This window comes from Vidua macroura, chromosome 7 (assembly GCF_024509145.1).
Source record: "Vidua macroura isolate BioBank_ID:100142 chromosome 7, ASM2450914v1, whole genome shotgun sequence".
In the NCBI taxonomy this organism is placed as follows: Eukaryota; Metazoa; Chordata; class Aves; order Passeriformes; family Viduidae; genus Vidua; species Vidua macroura.
Window position 1 is genome coordinate 12542886 of NC_071577.1, and position 20949 is coordinate 12563834.

The 20949-nt window shown below is 40.8% G+C and overlaps 1 protein-coding gene across 1 annotated transcript in view; it reads right to left on the reverse strand.

The window, feature by feature from the left end:
• The window catches only part of ANKRD44 (ankyrin repeat domain 44), a 127637-nt gene that overhangs the window by 65189 nt on the left and 41499 nt on the right, over positions 1-20949 (reverse strand). Inside the window, exon 2 of the mRNA XM_053981821.1 lies at positions 907-990. Coding sequence (XP_053837796.1) covers positions 907-990 — 84 coding nt within the window. The remainder of the gene's footprint in view (positions 1-906; positions 991-20949) is intronic.

Consider the following 20949-nt stretch of genomic DNA (forward strand, 5'->3'; position numbering starts at 1 on the left):
GACAGCAAACAGGGTGGAGTCAGTCAAGCAGACCTGTAGGATCAACTCTCTAGTTCCTTTTGGTAGCTCTGAACCAGACAGTTGGACCCCACTACCAGCAAAAGCTGCAATGCCAAGATCATACCACACCAACTGCTGAAGTTAGCAATGAATAAACTGATGGTTTTACATCACAGAAAGACATGAAGAAAAGGAAGGTTGATTCAAAAGTTCAGGAAACACCTGGAAATTATCATTCTGCTTCTGCTTTATATTCTCACCACTTTGAGAGGCCACAGATTGTAGTTAGGACTGGCAGGACTTGTTTCTAGCAGTACGCATATAAGTTAAAATCAAAGAGGGGGGAAAACCCACCCCGGTTTCTGCAAAAAAGACCAAGTTGACTTGGAGACATTTTTTTCACTGCCAAAGCACTCAACTACTACTTGTTTACAGCTGCTTACCATTCTGGCTAGAATAAGCCAATCTGCAAAACAGTAATTCCTTTGTGGGCAAATTGTGGCCAAGATTCTGCTTCCTTACTCTCACAGCTGAGAATTATAGTGAAGCTTTAGTTCAAGTAGAGTCAAATGCATAACAGCTCCTGATCTGCAAAGACTCTTCATAAAAGGAAACCCCACAGAGAATAAAAATATGCAATTTTCAGCTGTTTTCATTCATTTTCTCTGTAAGAGAAAAAACAATGTCCCTGACTGACCTGCACATTTGGAATAATTACCATACACTTAGAAAATTTAAAGTCATGTGCTGGAGACAATTACACTGACTCCTTAGGATGCCACTGAAGCCCCGAATCTCTTACTTCCCAATCATTTCCATTCTGTTATGTGTTAATTACTGAGGACATTTTTAATACTGTCATTGCCACAGTCCACAGGCATGGTGCACAACATGCCAGTCACATACCAAGGCGTTGACATCCTCAGTTTTGTAGATCAACATCCGTATCTCTTCTGGATCACCACTGAAAATCGCCTGGACCAGTGGAGGCTGGAAAAAGAAAACAGAAGCAGAAGCATTACAGGTTTGCTTATTTTCTGTTTAAACTGAGAGCATTTTGCTCCTGCTAACAGTTGCTAAAGCTGCCCAGAGACATGGTGTGACTCCAGTCCTAAATCACCAGGAGTATCTCATCAGTAAGAGCTACCAGTTTGCTTGAGGATAAACTGAAATCATGAGCATGTTTGTACCTATAATGAGCATGTGTGTGCACAAACAGGGACCCCCATTAGAACGGCAACTTTTGTCAACAACACGCAATTAGCCCAGATGTTCTCCCTGGCATGTAAGGGGAAAACTAATTACATCAGATAGTGCTGCATGCTTGCTCTTGGCACAGATGAATGGTCATGCAATACACATTTAGAAACAGAACATTATGCAGATAATGAATTTCTGGGCAATCACTAAACAACTTGTATTTTTTCCCTGAATAAATACGCAATGAGCGCAGTTAATTTTAACCACCCAAGAAGAGAAGTAATTATCTTATTGTCTCAAGTCTGTTATTATGCTATTATGAATGGGAATGCAGAAATAAATAACCAGGCCCACAGGAGAAACAATGTGCCATGCTCACTCCTCTCCAACACTGGCGTCACCGCCGGGCAGCGGGAGGGAGCTCTGCGTGTGCTCAGAGCTGCGATACTCAGCCAGAGCTGGTGACTTCAGCCCTTCCAACCACCTTGGCAGCAAATATCTGACTTAGTAACCAAACTGGCAGCACACTGAACTAAAAGAAGAATAACTGTGCTGCTGGAGACTCGGGAAAAGAAGGGGACAATTCACAAAGATCCCTATCCCATAAAGCATGTGGTTGAACCAGGCCCCACTTTCACCAGCACCCTCCTGAAGACAGTGTGTGCCCCCCAAGTCTCACTCCTGGTCGCCTCATGGTCCTACTGTCAAAAAGGAGTTTGTGATGCCATGCAATCACCAGAATCTAAAATAATCCTGTAAAATGGCAGCATGCATTACTACTTAGGCACATAAAACTGCAACAGTTCTTGAGATTCTACAGAATTTAACTGCCTTGTAAACAGGCTCTCGAAATTCAGAAAACAGGCTGAAAGAACAAAGAAAATACCATTTCCTCCCTATCTTATTCAAATGTGGAAAATGCATTTCTAAGTTAATGGTGTCTATTTTAAGACATATTAATCCCTTACGTCCTTGAGAAACATTCAAGAATTTCATTCTTGCCACTCCTCCAAAAATGAAAAGGACTAAAGCAATATCTTTCATCACAACTGTCTATGTCTTACATATTGTAGTGAATGCTTGAAAAAGAAAGAAAAAAAACAAATTGCATTTCACTTTAACAATGTAGTATGCTCCCTTCCCAGCCTTGTCAGAATGGGCAGAGAATATTCCCCAACAGAGGATGCAAACAGCAGACCCTTCTCTCCTAAAACTAACATCTATGAAGAATCAGTGAATGTTTATGAAATTATTATGCTCACACCAAAATATGTGCATTTTCTACACATTTATCATAATATTAAATGGAAAAAAATAATTAACACGAAAGCAGAGAACTCCTCAATTTCAAGCTGAATGGCAATCACAATCCAGTAGCCAAGACACAAATACCCCCAGCATCTTAGATTATTCCTTGAACCCATTTGCAGGTATGCCCAGCACCCAGTGAAAAGTATCAGCCAGACTCTGGTGACATTTAAGGTGAGACCTCAGACAGAGGTAAGAGAAAAAAAATCTCAAATTTATTAGATTTAAAAAAAAAAGCAACCAAGTTCAAGTGCTGTTACAGGCAACGTTTTTCTTTTGAAAAAGGAGGAAGTAAAGTACTCTGCATCATTACATTAAAAAAAGGAAGGTCTTCAATAAGGCACTTTGACCCTTCTTCTCTCTGCCACAAATCTGAATCAAACCCTTGGTTTTACAGGAGATGTTTGACCTTTCTAATTAGCATCAGCCACTTAACACAGAAAGCAGATTGAGAATAACACTGTGTTCTTTAGACATGTAACACACAGAAGATCCTCATCTCAATTTTTGTCCACCATAGCATGGTCACATCCACCTGCAGTTCCTTAGATCAAACCCCAGTGTTTATCATGCCTCTGAAGCAGGGTATAACTCCCACCACTGAAACGTAACCTTTGCTGACAGGAGAAAGCTGCCATATAGCCATTTCAAAGGCCTCATCCTTCAGACCTTTTTCCTCTTTAAGATTTAATTTTTATAAAATAATTATGATAAAATCTATCTCTGATAGTTGTAGCAGCAAGACACAGAGATAATGGAGAATGATCACACCCTGGAAACTGAAAGAGGAGATAAAAATGATCAGAGCCTGAAAACTGGAAAGAGGAGATAAAACCAGTACAGGTTAATAACCATCTTGAGTCACTGCTGTGCAGCCTGCTCCAGCTGGCCATTTTTCTAATTCTCTATGTCACTATTTTACTTTCTTTTCAAAGGTATTCGTTTTGAAATGAGAATGTATTATTTATTGTTGAGGCAATTTTATTACATATTGAGACCCATTTCAGTGTAAGATGTGCAGTCAAGTATAACGACCTGTCCAGGAAATACATGTCAGAACTATGTTGCAGCATTACTGCTCAGTTTGAGGTCAGAGCTGAGAAGATGCATCCACATCCATCAGCACAATGGAAAAGGCATTGCTCCATTCAGCAGCTGACAGGGATGGAATAAGGCTTGTGCACTTACACACACATTCCTGAAGGATAGATATTTTTCCTTCCTAATTATCAAAGGATAGTATATTTTTGGAAATAATTTCTAAAGCTTGTGACATCATTAATGGGTTATTTCATTAACAGAAATAATTTGCTTTAAAAGTCTTCAAATTCAGAAGTTGTTAAACTCTTATATTAAAGGAAAAAGAAAAGCACAAGCACAGAGCAGATTATATATAACTATTATTAGAATTAAGCAAGGGTGCAGGGTTTTGGAATGATGAACAACTGTTTCATCAGCTCAGCTCTCTGTAGCTTCCAATTTCTTAAAGAGAATTTCAGTTGGGAGTGTTCACATTTTTTTCTGAAAATAAACTCCAGCAGCTAACAAAAAACTTTCCATATTATTTTTTCTACAGAGTAACTATGATATGTATGAGACTTACCAACAAGTTTTATTAGAGGGTTTTTTACTTTGTGCTGTAACAAGCATTTTAGTAAAAAATAAATTGTGTCTGCAGACACTGTCCAGTGTTCTGGACATATTCCTGTCTTTACTGAGTGCAGGGCAATCATAAGCTGGACTTCAACCCACCAGGTAAAATTAACTTGTTGAACTGAAGGCACAATGATTTTTTCAGCAACAGAATTTAAATCCACATGGAAGAATGTCCTGTGGCTCAGCTGGATTCCACAGAGCCAACAAGCTGTTCCAAAAGAAAAAGTCCAGCACTGGGAAATTCTCCTCCATAGATCTGACTGTTACCAAGGGGCATTGGCAAGTCTCTGACTCCAGAGGAGAATAAGCATGTAAGGGGACTGTCTCAAGTATAATTTTAATTACTATGTCCAAAGCAGGTGCTCAACCTCCTAGCAAACCACTTTGTATTTTTGTTGAGTAGCTAGTAACTGTGACATATACTGAACATTTTGCCTTGATTTTAGATATCCTGACTCACTAAGCAGGACTTACTTAAGGCAGATTTTTGTTTGGCAGGAGGCAGAGGCCGAGAGGATAAGGATGATTGAGTCCCATGCTCATTTGATCTCACAGACTACCATTTGTTCCTGCAAGTGAAAAGAAGCTACATTTTGATCCTTTATTAGCTCTAATTGCCTTACATCAAGTTCCTGGACTAAACACTTAGATATATATCCATGTATTCATGTAACTAGCAAGGCAATGTAGCAAGACACACAATCATTTCAAAGTGGTATTGATTCTGACAGTGTTTTGCCAAACACCTCTTTTTTTCTGAAAGTACTCCCACTAATCAAGATTACAAGGTTATCTGCTATGTCACATCACATACATCTATTTCCTTCCATTGCCCTAAGCAAAAAGGCTACTCCTGTCCCTAATTTTAGTTTAGGACTTTCTCTCCCTGTACATACAGCACATGAATACCTGAAATGCTATTTTAACTTACAAGTCTGTATTAGTGAACAGCCATTAACTGGAGTTAACTCTTAAAGTGTATTTCCCTGATGCTTAGTATTTATACAGTTCCATGTACAGAAATTACTCAATGCTGATAATTTTCAATAGGCTTTGTAGTCTATTACCCTTGCATCAGGGGTTAGCCTTTTATTGTGTTTTAGGAATGGGTAAATACAAAAAACATTTGCTCTTAATTTGTTAATTCAAAGGGTGCAATCCTGTTGTAGGAATTTCTATATACACTTCCGCCAACAAAGTACTTTCACAGAGCTGGTATTTGGAGAAGAATGCCCTTGGATGGCTGCTAAGAGGTGTTACATTGCAATTACAGATCTTTACAAAGTGATGTAAGGAATACCTGTCCAAGCAATTGAAAAGCCAGTGGAGAGAATCAAATCTGTAGATTGGGTGCACTGGTTCCCTGGAAGCACTGTGACAAACTAACAGCATCGTTAAGTGAGCAAATGCACTTAGGACATTTATACTGAGCAGATCAATAAATACCCTGTATGCTGCAACATTTCAAACACAGCAGGAAAAAATAAAATTAATTCAATTCTATCTGATTATGTGCTTCCATTTATTGCAGACTAGCCCAGTGATTTAAGGATTGCACATCAATCCTCTGCAGCAAGGACAGCATGCATGCCAACACATTGCTATTTATTTCAATTTGTTCCACTGTGTTTGAATGCTCAAGGACCAACAAACTTATATGACACACAGAGGTATTCAAAAAAACATGAGTCAACACTCCCAAAACTAAAAAAGAACCTCTGCGTGACAGAGGCACTTCCAAGCTGAGAGATCTTCATGTTGTTTATAGGCCAGCATTTAAAGGATGCAACTGTGCCCTGACACTTTCCCTGCACCAATGGCTTTCCAACTTGCTGCCATGCTGTGCTCTAAGTTGCTTAGGGGGATGTAATGGGCATTTAAGTTTTATTTCAAGTGTTGGGTTTTCCTGTAATGGCCCCCATTTCTATCTATGTCATTTATAACAGCTTCTCCAAAGCCTCAGGCTGTGTTTCTCTTTCAGACCATAAAAAGGACTTCACATCAACTGCACGGGGCACACAGAAGCAGTGGAGAATTGATCACTGCTTCATTTGCTGTTATGCTCTCCTGAGAATAGGTAAAAAATTATATATAACATATATAGAACATATGTTGAGCTTCAAAAACAACTTTTACCTAACTTTTTAAAGAAAGAAGAGCTGGAGGGGGGTGTCTGCATTTGCCTGCACAACACAAGCCCACAGCTGAAAGCCTCTCCCTCCAAAGCTTTCATCTAATGATGAATGGCAACTTCACCAAAACACCAAAAACTGCTCAGTGACCAAATGGGAAATACCCCAGTGCACACCTGTGGCTCCCAGTATGGTCTAAACCTAAGGGACATGTACTCAATAGCACCCAGGACATCAGGACAGGATGTCTGCAAGAACCCTCAGTGTGGTGCAAACAATGCTCAGTGTGCTTGGTTCCTAAGTAATTGTTCACAAATGTCTGAATAATTCATACAATGCTAACATGGTCCATAGGTGGTTCCACAAAGGCATTCACTCAGCCTTTCCCACAGTGGCGTCCCAAACAAAGACTTGAACATTTACAGAAATATTTGGTGCAGAATTGGTTGGAATACAGTGATTCTAACACGATCAGCAGATATTGCCACTGCTGGTAACATTACAAAAACTTGACATTAATCACTGGTGTACATTGCTAACTGCATGGCAATCACAAACAGCTACAGAAACAGAGCAGCTCCAACCATACTGCTGGACAGCCAGGCAGCTGGTGCAGACCGCAAAGCCTTGGGGCAGCATGGCCAGGGGAGGACATGCATCCCACCTCTCCAGCCGAGTTCAGCTGGGTGCCTGGTATCCAGTATCCAGGTTCAGAGGCTGGAATTGCAGCCTACCAAAACACCCTTCTGCATCTTCTGGATGGGAAAAATCACATCCTCAGCTTTAGGTGAACAAGTAGATTTTGTTGATGTACAATAGCTGTAATGAAGGAGGAAGGGAAAAGCATGATCACTGGAAAAAGGTTGAAGTAGTAGCAGTAGAGCTGTCTGAAACAAGATTGTCTGATGATAACCTTCCATTAAAAATCTTGTTTTGAACATTGCTTACACCATGTTTGGAAAAGAACAACTTGAACTGCTTAGAGCATGGCTCAACCCTGAAAAGAGAGCAGGACTGTCACAACACATCCTGCATCACCTGCTTTTAAATTATTTCCCCTCCAATACAGCTAAGCCTTTGCAAAAACAAGCTGGGCTCAGAAATTTAGGCTGTGCTCCCACAGACTTCTGGCTCTTTGCTCCCACTCAGCAAGGCCCTGATGGCTTTTGTTTACACCCCACCCACCAAACTCCCTGTCTCCGGCCAGACAGAGAAGACAATAGATCTGATTCTATAATTAAACATAATCACAAATAATCATTTAGTAAGTGATGTGCAAACCAGACTATACTTCACTACACTTTCCCAAAAGCACACATCTTGTGATGTAACAAGAATAAGCCAGCTAAACCCCTGCCTCCCCACCACCACCTGCACCCTGGTCCTCTCTGTGCTCAGCCCTTTCCCCTCTCCTATTTGAAAACAACATATTGAGACAGCTGAAACTTTAACACGACATTTATTTAGTCAAGCTTTCATGATACTTAAAAAGGAAAATAGTCAGGATTGATCTTGCTTGTGCAATGCTGGACCCAGCCCGGTATTTCTGTTCGCACAATTTGTGATATGCCATTCTAGACAGTGCAAAACAAGCCTCTGGCAGATCTATTTCTGGTGCTCGCTTGGCTCCAGATTTTGGCTGCCTCCCATTTTTCATTAGGAAGCCTATCAACTGCCCCAAGAATTGCTTATATTTCCAGGTGAAGTGAAGGTTACATCCTGCCATTCCTGGAATCCTGAAATTCCTCTACAAACTGAAAGTGCTGCAAGTTGCCTATGTTTCATTGAACTTATCAGTTAAAGGCACCAAAATAACTCTTGGCCCGTTATATTTAGCTCACTTCTAAAAAGGAAAAGAGCTCAGACTGTTTAATTCAGCTTGCCTAACGTCCTTTCCTTCATTCTCATTACTGGAGGCTGTCCACCAGTCTTGATTTAAGTGCTAGGGTTTGGTTTTAGTTTTGGCATTTGGGATTGGGGGTGGGTGAGGTTTTTTAAAGTGCCTTCAGATCAGATCAGAAAATTAGTTAATAAATACTGCCCTGAAGTTACATTAATCAAGTGGAGACAAAGACTCAGCACAATACAGACTAGTTAAAATAGGAAAGTTTTTTTAAGGGAGACAAAAATAAACATAGTAGCATAACATTTGTTACATTTGTTATATTCACTAGCGTTTACCCATTTTAGTAGAAAAAAAGTCTGCCACAGACAGCAAAATAAGATTTGTTGGAATACCTACAAAGATTGAGGATAATCAACCGAATAGTACCTTGAATTTTTCTTGTCCTCCTGAATTGGTTTGTTCAAAGTTTCTTGGGATTTTGTCTTGATACAAACTGTGTGTTGTGTAATATCTCACAACAGACATATCAGTGGCACCATTAAATAACAGTCCTGCGATTGTAATGGCAGTACCAAAAAAGGATCCAATTCCTTTTACATGTTCTCAGCAGCATGTGCTGCACTACTTATCCATTTGAGCACTTCTTGTCATATCTATATTTTGTTTCCCAGAGCTTTTGTCTTTTCTTTTTCCCCCTCCCCCATAATCCATCAATCATTTAGTCAGAAGCAGGGAAGAAGTCCTGGCACCAAGGCAGTGTTTCTGAACAAGAGCATAGCAGACAGAAAAATCTCTGGGGGCATAAATTCCAGCTGGTGTAAATCAGCTGAAGCCAACTTCCAAGTGAGAGGCCCTGTGCCATGTTACACCACCTGCTTTCCAAAGGGCCCTGCATGCTGTCCCCACCAGAGGCACAGCTGAGAGGTGGCCAAGGCAGCATGAGGTTATGAACCTCAAGAGAAATGAAACTGCCAGCAGCAGAACAGAGCAACAGCAACCCAGTGACACATCTGCTCCTCGCTAGAGATTTCAGAATAAAGCAGTTAGGGGAAAAACTCACTTGAAAAACATCAACCCTGCCAAAAGCTTCATTTCCTGCTCACTTGTCTTCAAACACATTTCAAGCAATTTTTTTTTAACCAATTGTTTAGGTGTTAAATTCCACAAGAGAGAAAAAAAAATACAATTAAAACCAAATCTGTGTTGAGGGAGGAACGCTCTGAGGGCTGAAGGAGTTCATGCAGCTGGTCAGCTTAACCTGAGGCATCTCCTCCGTTCAGTGGCCCCACATCCTCTGGAGACCACTGATATCCTGCCTGCACCCAACTCTACCAGCAGCAACGTCAGTCAAGTAGAAAAAGGAAAAAAGAAACGGAAATGCTGCAAGTTTATCTCCCTTCGGTTTATCACTTATGAAACTGTGACTTACCCCTCTTCCTTGCCAAGGCAAGCGTGTGCAAGGGCTGCTACACACACTGCAGCTGGCTCAAAAAAACCCTTCCATAGTGCTCTTTCAGTGCAGCAGCATAGCAAGATCTGCTTTTCATCTGGCAGCCTGGACACTCAGCAGGACAAAGTAATAGTCCAGTCCATCTGTAATTAAGTGCTCTATCTGATATATGCAGCACACATTGATACTCATCACACATGCTAGTTAAAACTCTCATTTTTAGAAAATTAGCCCTGATTTAGAGAACTATAAAGTGGCATCTGATCCTGTAACATCTTGGTAAGATTAGGACTTCCGCTGGCTAACGGGGTCTGTTTTATATCACTGTACACACAAAGAAGGCAGCTATGAAACAGAGAGTGCCATAATACATTTGCAGATACCTTGGAACTACAAGAGACTACACAAGGACATTGGAGGGCAAGATTAGAATTTATAACCACCTTGACAAATTATACAAACAATCAGGCTGAAGGAAGAGTAGTACACGGTTCAGTATGGAGGAGAACATAGCCTGCCTGTTAGTGAGAAATCCAGGGTTGTTACGCAGCAGTTCTGTGTAAGAAAGAATTTGGAACTGCATTTTACTAACTGAATGTAACCGAACAACGTTCTAAAAGAGGAAGAGACTTAAAATAAGATTATGACTTGCAAAGCACACTGTGGTCTTTCCACACTGCTCAGTACTGCTAAGGCTGGCTGGAGTGAGGCATTTAGTTTAGGGCACCACTTGACTTGAAGACCAAAACAGAGCTCTAAAACATAATTTACAGGGAAAACCTAAACAGATCAGAGCTGGTCACAATACATAGAAGACAATTTAAAGGAAACATGAGAACTATTTGCAATACATAAAAGGTTGTTATTAAAAGAAATCATGTGTTTTCCACATCCAAGACATACAGAGCTTAAATGGCTGCGCTCAAGGAGGATGCATCTCTGCTCCATTAAGGGCAACACAAACCAGGACACCGGTTACCAATTTGACTGAGTTACAAACTGTGAACTGCAGAAGACTGTATTTCAAAAATAGATCTAGTCCAACAATCACTGAAAGTCAAAGTTATTCTTTTCTGCAGGCTTCAGTAGGCAAAGGATTGAACATATGAAAGCAAAGAAGGCAAAACAAAATTCACACTACACTTAGGTGAAGATAAAGGTTAATGCAAAAAGGGTAAGCTACACCAGAAATCAATAAAAATATATATTTCCAAAAGTTCAAGGGGACTCTAGTGCCTTTGGGTAGATGCACACTAACACATGGCAGGACTCCAGCAAAATTTCAGATCTCATCTCCTTCAGAAGGTCATTTCAGCTATGGGGAACCCATGCACAGAGTTTCTGTTAAGGACAGATACATTTTGTAATCACAATCTCACGTGTTCCTGAACCTCATCTTCCTCTTAACAGTGACCTGCAACACTTCCAAGGTCCTGCAGTCATGGGTATCTAAACCAAGCTTCAGGACAATAGCAAACCTCCAGGATCATGAAAACAACGATAGGGAAGAAGAAGACGTTTTAGGGACTTGAACAAAACCTGAACTATCTGATTTGTTTGGTCTTACCACTATATTTCAAGTGGATCTTGCTCAGGTTCCCCCTTGTGTTGCACATCATACACACAGCCTCACCACTGCCTGTCTCCTACGCACTACAGTGCAACTCATTCCTCTGGTCAGCAACTGCCACCCCCACAGCCACCCTCTTGCCAGCTCCAGAAAAACTCAGAAAATCTCCCAACTCACCTTCTCCTACACAGTCAGGGCCAAATATACTTTAAAAGACATTAAAGAGTAACATCCATGTTTCCTGATTTCTCTTAGAGGTCATGGAGCTCACAGTGCTCTTGAAGAACACCACAGTTGGTTATTACTGCTTTCATAAAATACTAAAATCCTTTGCAGATTTTAGTCACTGATATTTGCTTTCTGCATAGCTGATATAAAATACAGATTAAAAATGTTTAACTACTGAGGCTGATGACAGAGTTATTTCCATTAATAGCAGAGTAACTATGTGTGAACATGAAGATCAGTTCATAACACCACTTCATCTCTTTCTTTACATTAGGCATGCTACAGTTGGCATGGAGCTCTGCTCAACAACCAAAGCAGATGTTTTACCTCTATTTTGAATCTGGAACAGATTAGCAAAGTTAGTTTGATTCAACATATTCCGATAATATCCTCATTCTCAACTTCAACCAAATTATTGAAGCTGACAGGAAAAAAAAAAAGGAAAAAAAAAACCCAAGCTTTGCTCATGAGTGCAATGTTAGACAGCCAGGCCAAAGAAATTAAATGGAAATTTAAAAAGGTTTCAAAATTGTCTTCACTTCAGAAAACAATTCAATATCTTCAGAGCTTGATGCATCTGACTGTGACAAATCCAGCAGTGTCAAAATTACTTTGTACAGACACAAATTAAACAGAAAGATGAGCTGAAGAGCTATAATGAGCTATTAAACTCTTTCTTCCAACAAGTTACCATTGCAAGTTATGAACAGCTTTGTCTGATTACCCTCTGAAAAGCCTGCAAGATATCTCTGAGACCACTGTCACAGTTTGGAGACTTGGTGTGAGCCTTCCCTTCACTACACTCAATGCCATGCATCAGATACATCTCTGTGTATGAGAACACCCTCCAGCATTGAGAAGAAAGGCAAGGCAAGGGCTCAGCGCCCAGCTCCCAGCACTAGCTGATTTTGTACATGCAACTGTCTCTGCATGCTTCCTTCCAGTTCCTGTCATACAAACCAAGCGGTGAGGTTGGCAGTCAGACACAGCCCAGCTATGTTATCTGGTCTGGGACAAGCAGTGCCCAAATGGGGCTTCCTTTCCCAGAGAAAAAGGCACAGCCTGGGAGAGCTCAGCCACAGAGTGAGGGTCCTGGCAAAGTCAAGGCAAGCCCCCCTTATTTCTGAACAGTCTCATTAGAGCCTCTTTGCAGCAGAGGAGGGCAAAGAATCATCCAGTGAACAAAAGGGAAGACAAGAGAGGGACAGAGGGCTGTCCACTTCAGATGGCCCTCTGCAAAACAAAGTGCTCAGAAATACCAGAGAGGGGGGAAAAAGACAGTTTTATAAATGCCTTTTTAAGCTCAAACTGTAGATGCCATCTGTAATTCAAACTCCGTTTTTAATTTAGCTAGAGAGGCCACAGCTTATTAAGGCTGAAAGTTAATTAGACTTGCATAGCTTAACATTTCAGCCTTTCATTTATTTTCTGTGCATTATTCTACTTCAGTAGTGAAAAGCTTACTGTTCTGTGTTGTTGTCATGCACCATGAGTCTGATACCAAAAGAAATGCTTGCAAAAAAAGAGCACCTAAGCCTGCTAAAAAATAATTAATTGGGGCTTTTTAAAAACAGTTTTATATTAAAAAAAACAACAAATCTATCTTGAGTGCCTAAACACAGCCACTCAGTTTTTTTATGAATATTCATGTATTAGTCTTGTCAATTTTAGCCCAGTAAATATGCAACCTTAATATAAAACACCCCTTAATCAGCTAACACACATAACTGCTGCTTGTCAGGGCACTGGCAATGTGCTTAACACTCATTTTTGTCTGTTCTGTTAAGCAGGGCATTATTCTCCACCTCTCTAATGACAACAGCAGAAAGAGCTGGTGGCAGCTTGATCAACTGCCTAATGAGATCTGGAAAGCTGAATTACAGTAACCTAGCTAAATGATAAAGCCAAAACAAACCAGAGGATTTCCCAAGCTAGTTTGACTTCACCTTTCTTTTGCAAGTCCTTGGCCACACCACTGTGGATGCCTGTGGTATTTGAATACTTCCTTCTGACAGGGAGCTCTTCGAGTCGTGCTGCCCATCAGAGAGGAGGATGTTTGAGGAAGAGCTCAGGGAACATGTCTATACTGCCACTAGATATCCCAGATGGCCTCTTGGAAAAGGGATGTCTTTCTGGAATTGTGCTACTGGATATGAACCTCATACATGAACTCAAGAAGAAGCAGGTGTAGACCTTATAGTTTTCATTCTAAATCCCATGTACATTACAAAATAGAACCTGCAGAACTAAATTACTAACCATCTCCACTAATTTTCATAGATTTTTACAAGTGACTCAAGTAATGCATGAAAAGCTGAGAGCATCTAAGCTAAGCCCAGGTTTAGTGCCTCACTTACCCTTTTGCAAGGAACTGGAATTTACCCTCAACCCTTTTGCAAGGAACTGGTTTGGTAAACCACTGTCCTATTTTGCTGCATGATTTAACTACTCTTAGGTTACCCTGCCCCTCTGATCTGCTAACAAAGCAAATCTTTCTGTGTCTCACAGCCTCCTCCTCTCAGTCCTTCAGAGCTCTTGCCTGTTTTTCACGGCGACGATCCTAATTCAAGACCTGTAGGTCTCCTTCTCTGATGTCTTGTTTCACTGGTGGGTGCAGTCCAACACTTCAGAAAAAAATATAGAAAAGCACAGCCTTGCTGTGTCACAGACCTTGGATTTTACAGAACAAGATAAACAAAATTTAAGGACCACCTAATACTGTTCACATCTAGGTTGAGGGCAGAAACTTTCAAACAAAGCTAAGAGACTGATAGCAATGCTTGGTGCTTTTAAAAATCCCAAACATATGAAGCTGCATGATCTTTCTAAGGGATGGAAAAGCTTTCAGAGGGTTGTGCCATCCTTCCATTTTAAGTCACCATGATTGCAAGGAGTTTAAAAAAAAAACTGAAGGAAACTAAAAAAAGGAAGCAGGCTGTTCCCGAAAGCCTGCCATATTGCTTTCACTGAGAGTTTTGCATGGGGAAGTCCAGGACTCTTCTGCTTGCAGCCACTTTATGTAGGGTCCAGAATCCCTTCTCCTCTGGGGTAAGAGGAGTAGATGATAACTTCTCTGTGTTATCTGCTGCCTCTCACAGACCAACTGAAACTACACCATAAATGGGGCCTGCCCAAAGAGAATTCAGCCTCAGTGCACTGAGCTAAAATGATGGTTGGCAGAGAGCTTTAAGCCATGGGGGAAATGGTGATGTTAACAAAAAAGGTGGATATACCTTTCTCCATCCCAGTCATATGCCTATACAGATTATTTCAGGTTCTTTAAAAACAGGCAGAATTTTGAAGTAGGGAAAATCCAGAGAGAGGGGAGGGAAAAGCAGCAAATTCTTCCTGGTGAGGACAAGCCATCCCTGGCACCTGTCCTTGTGCTTCAGATTAGCCAGCTCTGACTGGACCAAAACTGTGACTGCACTGGTCCTGCTCCTCCAGGCTTCAACAAGAAGTTACCTGTATGCTTTGAGTAAGGCAACCTGCATTTTCAGCAGTCTCATTTATAATCTCATTCCAACTTCTAACTTGTATGCTGGATATCCTGTGAAATTCAGAAGGCGAAATCCATACAGGCATAAGCAGCAGACAAAACACAGGAAATTTCTCATCTCTATTCATGACATAGCAATATGTAGACCGGGGGGCAGACTCCATGTGTCTGATGTATTCTAATTCTAGTTCCTGAACTAGAATTCCCACCACTGAAACTGTTTGGATCCTAAAAGCATTTCAACTAATTTTATTTCTGTCTCTACAGGAAGGAAAAAAAAAAAAAAAAAAAAAAAAAAAACAAACCAAAAAGAACCTCCAAGTCATATTAAATATTTGAACAGAGTTCTGCAAACCAAGAACAAGACATTTCTAATCTAGGTCATCTTACAAAGACATTAGTGTCACCATGCTAAATTTCTACTCTCCTGAGACAGCTGCCACTGGTTAACTTGCTGCACTGACACAGATTCTGAGAAAAGCCCCAGGAAATATTTTAGGCTGATTTCTGCAAAGAAAGAAAAACAAATCACATTTTTAAATGGTTGCACCCAGCCCCACCAGCCCTCTCAGTTTCAGATAATGGAACCACACAACACAGCTTGCTCTTGTAGGAAGTAACAACTGATAACATGCCAGCCTTTTTGCAGTTTTTCACTGGAGTGCTATCTAACTCCAGTTTTCATTCAGCTTTCCATATTAAGAGAGCATGAGTTGGCCACAGTGCACTCAGAGTTTGCTAAGCAGTGTTTAACAGAGATAAGGGAGGAGGTAAATCACGGGGGGACACCACTCACCAGCCTCCAGCCACACTCCACTCAGGCTGGATATGTGCAGTTACCTTCAATCCCAAGCCAAAACATCATTTGCTGTGCAAATCCTATGCTTTTCCATCTTCACAAACTGCTATGCCTTTCTTATTGACCAAGTTTCTCTTCCTCTCCCAGCAATTAATACAGAATCATAGAATAACAGAATGGTTTGGATTGGAAAGGACCTGAAAGATCATCTGGTTCCAACACCTGTGCCATGGACAGGGAGACCTTTCACTAGACCAGGTGGCTCAGAACAACATTTGACCTGGTCCTGAACAGGGAATGGGGCATTCACAGCTTCTCTGAGCAATCTATGCCAGTGCCTCAGCACCCCCACAGTGAAGAATTACTTTACTGGATGTCAAATTCCTTCCTGCTCAGCTTCCTGAAGGCTAGGACAGCAGCACCGGAGGCGAAGAGGCCCAGGAAGCCATGATTTTGTGTGAAAGAATCAATGTTACTAAAGATAAGTCAGTAACAGACATTAAAAGTAAAGAGGAATAAATGCTGTGTTCTCCCTTATTTACTACACGTAAATAGCTATCCAAACACACAAGCTCTGTGAGCCGTGTCCTCTGCAGCTCCACCTTTCCAGAGCAATGTCACCTGAAAAAGAGTCATCCTTTGTATATGATTTAAGTGGAAAATGAAAGACAGGCTACTGGCTCACTGCAACAAGTCAGGGCTTTTTAATTATGCAGAATTATATTTGGACAAAAGTAAAATAGTCAGGTTTAGTGCTACTGAAAACCAAGTCCTGAAGTGCAGAGTGTGAGGAAATCTCACTGTGTGTACAGACTGAACTCAGACTTGTCCTGCCTAGTGGACATGTACCCATTAATTATTATTTGTGCCAGCAGCACCAATGCACTGTGACTCAGGACTTACAGTGAGAAGCTCTTTTGCTGTTATCATGAAACATGACTCAGTCTGAGGGCCTTTGTGAAGAACTGTCACACACCTCAGCTTAAAAAAAAAAAATTCATGGCCTGTCATGAAGGCAAAGCAGTTTTCTTAGAATAAGAACAATTCCCAATGCTGTGCCCACAAGCTTCAACTGGAAATTCAGAAGAACATAAGAAAAAGGAGATTAAGAAATTTAATATATTAAAGATCACACAGCTTTAAAACATAAGCAAACTCTTAGAGCTGTCAAGGATGGATTTACAAAAAACAATGGTATCCAGCACCCAGAGTGATCACTTCAAACCACTCCACAGTGATTTTAAAACTGTACTTCTAGAAAGTCAAGAATTACACCCTGAATTAGAGTCGTCAAGTTATGCCCTATGATGGTGATGTCTCTACACACCTCTGCTTGGAGGTTATTTTAGAGTCTCTAATTTGTGCTAATTTCTAAAGAAGTTTAAGAAAATTTGGGAAGAAATTTTATTCTCATAGTCAGAAAGCCAGTTCTCCCATTCATTTCTCCTAATAATTTCTCAGAAATACCACTGCTCAAACACCCTAACACATTTAAAATGTAATTAAGATGTTCTGAAGACATGGACAAATGCCAAGTCCATTTGCATGATGTGGGGAAAAACCCCCCACTGAACAAGCTGGAGGTTCCTGAAGCCTACAAGGGGTAATTTTGCTGGTTTACAGCAGATTGGAATTGTATTACCTAAAGCTGATTAAGGCTGACAGACAAGTGAAATGCTGCATTTATAAACTTCCACCAAGGTGACACTGACAACTACAATGAAATCCATAAATCAGAAGAAACAAGCAGATCCATGCTTCTGCTATTTTGTTCTGCCAAAGCCATTGCAGGTGTCTCAGACCATGTTTTATATGCAATATGTGCTACAGCAGCTGAGGAATCAGGAAGCACTTCCCCCCAAGCTGTCCATCCCCAGGACTTGACTCATCGAGGCACAGACACATCCTGCTCTTACTTATCTCCACTGCTCATTTTGAAAAGTGACAAAAGTCATATTGGTGCTGGTAAATGTGTCTGGTAAATGTGTGTGATGCTGCCTTCAAACTAAATAAAGCACTCACTGCCCTTTGTGGGTAAGCTAGACAGGCAGCAAAAAACTGTCAGGACTGCACATGGCGAAAAATACATCTACAAAGAATGGCAAATTTGCAGGTACTCTAAACACATCTAACACCAAAAATGACCCATGACTTTTTTCTTGCAGACACAGACCTTCCAGCCTGAGCTACTGAGTAGGTTTGAATACTCACTGCATAGTGAAGAGCTCCCTTGTAATAGTTCAGCATCTCAGCAGAAGCCTGAACTCACCTGAACTGCCACATCTTCCTTTTCCAAACTGGGGCTAAGAGCCACCATACTTTGCAGCTGGAGATAAAAACATTTTTTCATCCCTCACAAGGGCAGATCCCAACTTCACAGACCCAGAAACAAGCACAGAGAAGCATGTATAAAATTGCTTTAGGATTCATTCTCCTTTCAGGTATTTTCAGTTTTTATGCTTTCAACTTCTGCAAAGTACTGAAGATATTTCTCCAATATTTTTTGTTGAGTGACAGCATTATTAAATTTCCTAAGTTAATTGGCATTTATAGAAGAAATGGTGATAAGATCTGTAAATGAACTCCCAGCACCTTAGCAAATGGAATTTTAAGAAGCTAGGAAAAATTGTTTGTGCTTTCCTCATCATCCTGTTCCACCCACAAAAGGCATTTACATTAATAGAGAACTTGGCATTCATAAACCTGTATGGCATCACAGCACTGGGGTCATAGCTGCATTCCCACCATTCATTCAAAAGAGCAAGAATTTCAAAATTCTTTCTTGCACTTGATCTCTGGGATGACTTGCTCATTCTCACTCCCAGCTGTCTTCTTTCTCCTATGGAAGCAAGGATTGAGACTGTGAACATCAGTCCCAGTCCCTTTCCAAGGGAACTGGTGCTATAAAATCAAGTCAAGGCTGTATGAAAAATGCTACCTAGCTCTGAATCTAGTTGCAAAAACAAAGATGCAAATGTACATACTCAAAACACTTCACATCAAAGGCTGTCCATCAGGGCACCAACTGGACACAAATATTTCCAAAGGGAAAACGCATCAGTGACTGAAAACCACACCCATACCAATGAAGCAGAATCCACCATAGGGGAGTTTCACAGCTCAGGCACTGTGGACAAGGTAGAAAAGGAGGATGAGGGACAGAGAACTCCAAGCTGTTCAGGCAGCTCATCCTACACAGACACAGAGCATCCCGGTTACATCAGAGGAACCTATGGGAGTTGAGAGCCCAGCTGGGTTAATCACAGCTAATCAAAAGCCAGGTGAGAAGACCCAGACAGTGAGGAAACAAAAGATGAATTGCTTCAGAGAATCTTCATGCACACACAGTTTCTACTGCCAAGGTAACACTTTATTTCTGTTACCCTCATCTGGACTCCTTGGGCACCACTGCTGGTTCCCACACTGGCCTGTGCTTTGAAAACCCAGCCTGAGGGAGAGCTGAGTAGCCCAGGCATTTGTCTTCCCTTCCTTCCTAAACAGCTAGCATCAATCATGAAATAGCTCCAGTAAAGAAACTGGATCCATGATTGCTCCCTTTCTAGTGCTGCTGTCTCGTATCACACCAAAAATCCCACCAATGCCCTCAGTCACACAAATGGCGCAATAATTAATGTAGTGATGGGGGAAAATTCTCCTCCCTGCCCCCTCTCCCTATGGGACTGGTCCAGAAATGACTGCAGAGTGGCAAGGTGGTTTTCAGCCCTAGAACCCGCACTTTATGGGGTCCATCCCTCAGGTACCCAACACCACATCTGTCAGCTGCCCAATATCCCCAGAGGACAACACACACCTCATATCTAACCAGACAGCATCACATCAGAGACAAAACCAACCATTTTTCAGACCCACAAAACACAGGAAGGATGGAAGGAAGGATAGAAGGACAGAAGGAAAGGAATAGGCAATTTTACCATGCTATAGGTACAGAAAATGAAAAGCACTCCATGCAAAGTACAAAGCAGAAGAAATGCATTCTGACTTTAATATCCAAAACCTTTTAACCGTAAGTAGTTTTTTGCAACTGTATCTCACAGAGCCATGGCTTCAGCAGTATTTCCAGGCTCAGAGTGTAGTTCTGGCAGCAGTACATTGTACACACACAGTTCGGTAACCAGCACACGTCCAACATGAGACTGGCTGTAAGCATCATTGTACTGCCACTGCCAATCCCTGAAAGCCATCCCAAGCAGCAGCCTCCCTCTGACATGGGATTCACTGAAAAAGTCCCTCTGTAGGAGAAGAAGGGTTAACTAATCTCTTTAAAGAACTATAATTAGTCCAACAGGAAAGTAAATTCTGTCTTCCTGATTAAGGGACAGTGAAGAAGTCTGAGCACATATGCAAAGAGGGCAGATACACACGGCTTCCAAAAGCAAGTTCTGCTCTGACACCTGAATTTATATGAGGGACACAGACTGATTTGTCTTTAGTAATCTTGTTTATAAAGTATAATCCTTTACTGGTTTTTGTTTGCTTTGTTTTTTAAATCTGTCTAGGAAAACCAAACTATGCATACTCGACTCTTCTGCATCAGTGCTGCTCGAATTTTAAATGCAGATGATTCGTTCTTTTTCCTTTTTCAAAGGCCAAGGAACTCTAGTATTACACAATTACAATAAGTGCATTCTAAATAAGACCAAAAATTAGCAGTTAGTGTAGTTGATATATACAGCTTGCTTTGTAAATGTGGTTGACTAAAACATTAAAATGCAATACTGGATGAGTTTTACAATGCTTTTTTTTCTTCTCATGTAAATTTAATTTCATTTATCAGTTCAGCCTCAAGTCAGGAGTTCAATATTTAGTTCCTATATTTAATTACGTTTCCTTTTCATTATAGCCTTTTCCAGATAAATGTTTCATCAGGGTGTTCACTGTAATATAAAAATTACTGGAGTGAAAATAATGAAGTAGTATAAGGTCTCATCCCTATATGCAACATCATATGTTAAATTCTAGAAGGTTGATTTTAAAAGGGCAACGATGTCACTGAAGAAAGAACTCAATAATAAGCCCTCAAACAGAAAATTAGCTAAATAGTGGTAAAAAATTAACAACCAGAAGATTAAATCATCATACCATTTAGAGAGTACCAGGGAGCCATTCATGCTTTAATAAGATGCAATAAAAGCAAAATAATAAACTGAAGTTCAATACATGCCAACTTCACCATGATATCAGTGACTATCTAAATGCGCCAGGTTTGGAGGTGGAATCACCAGTCCACATAACAGCAGTAT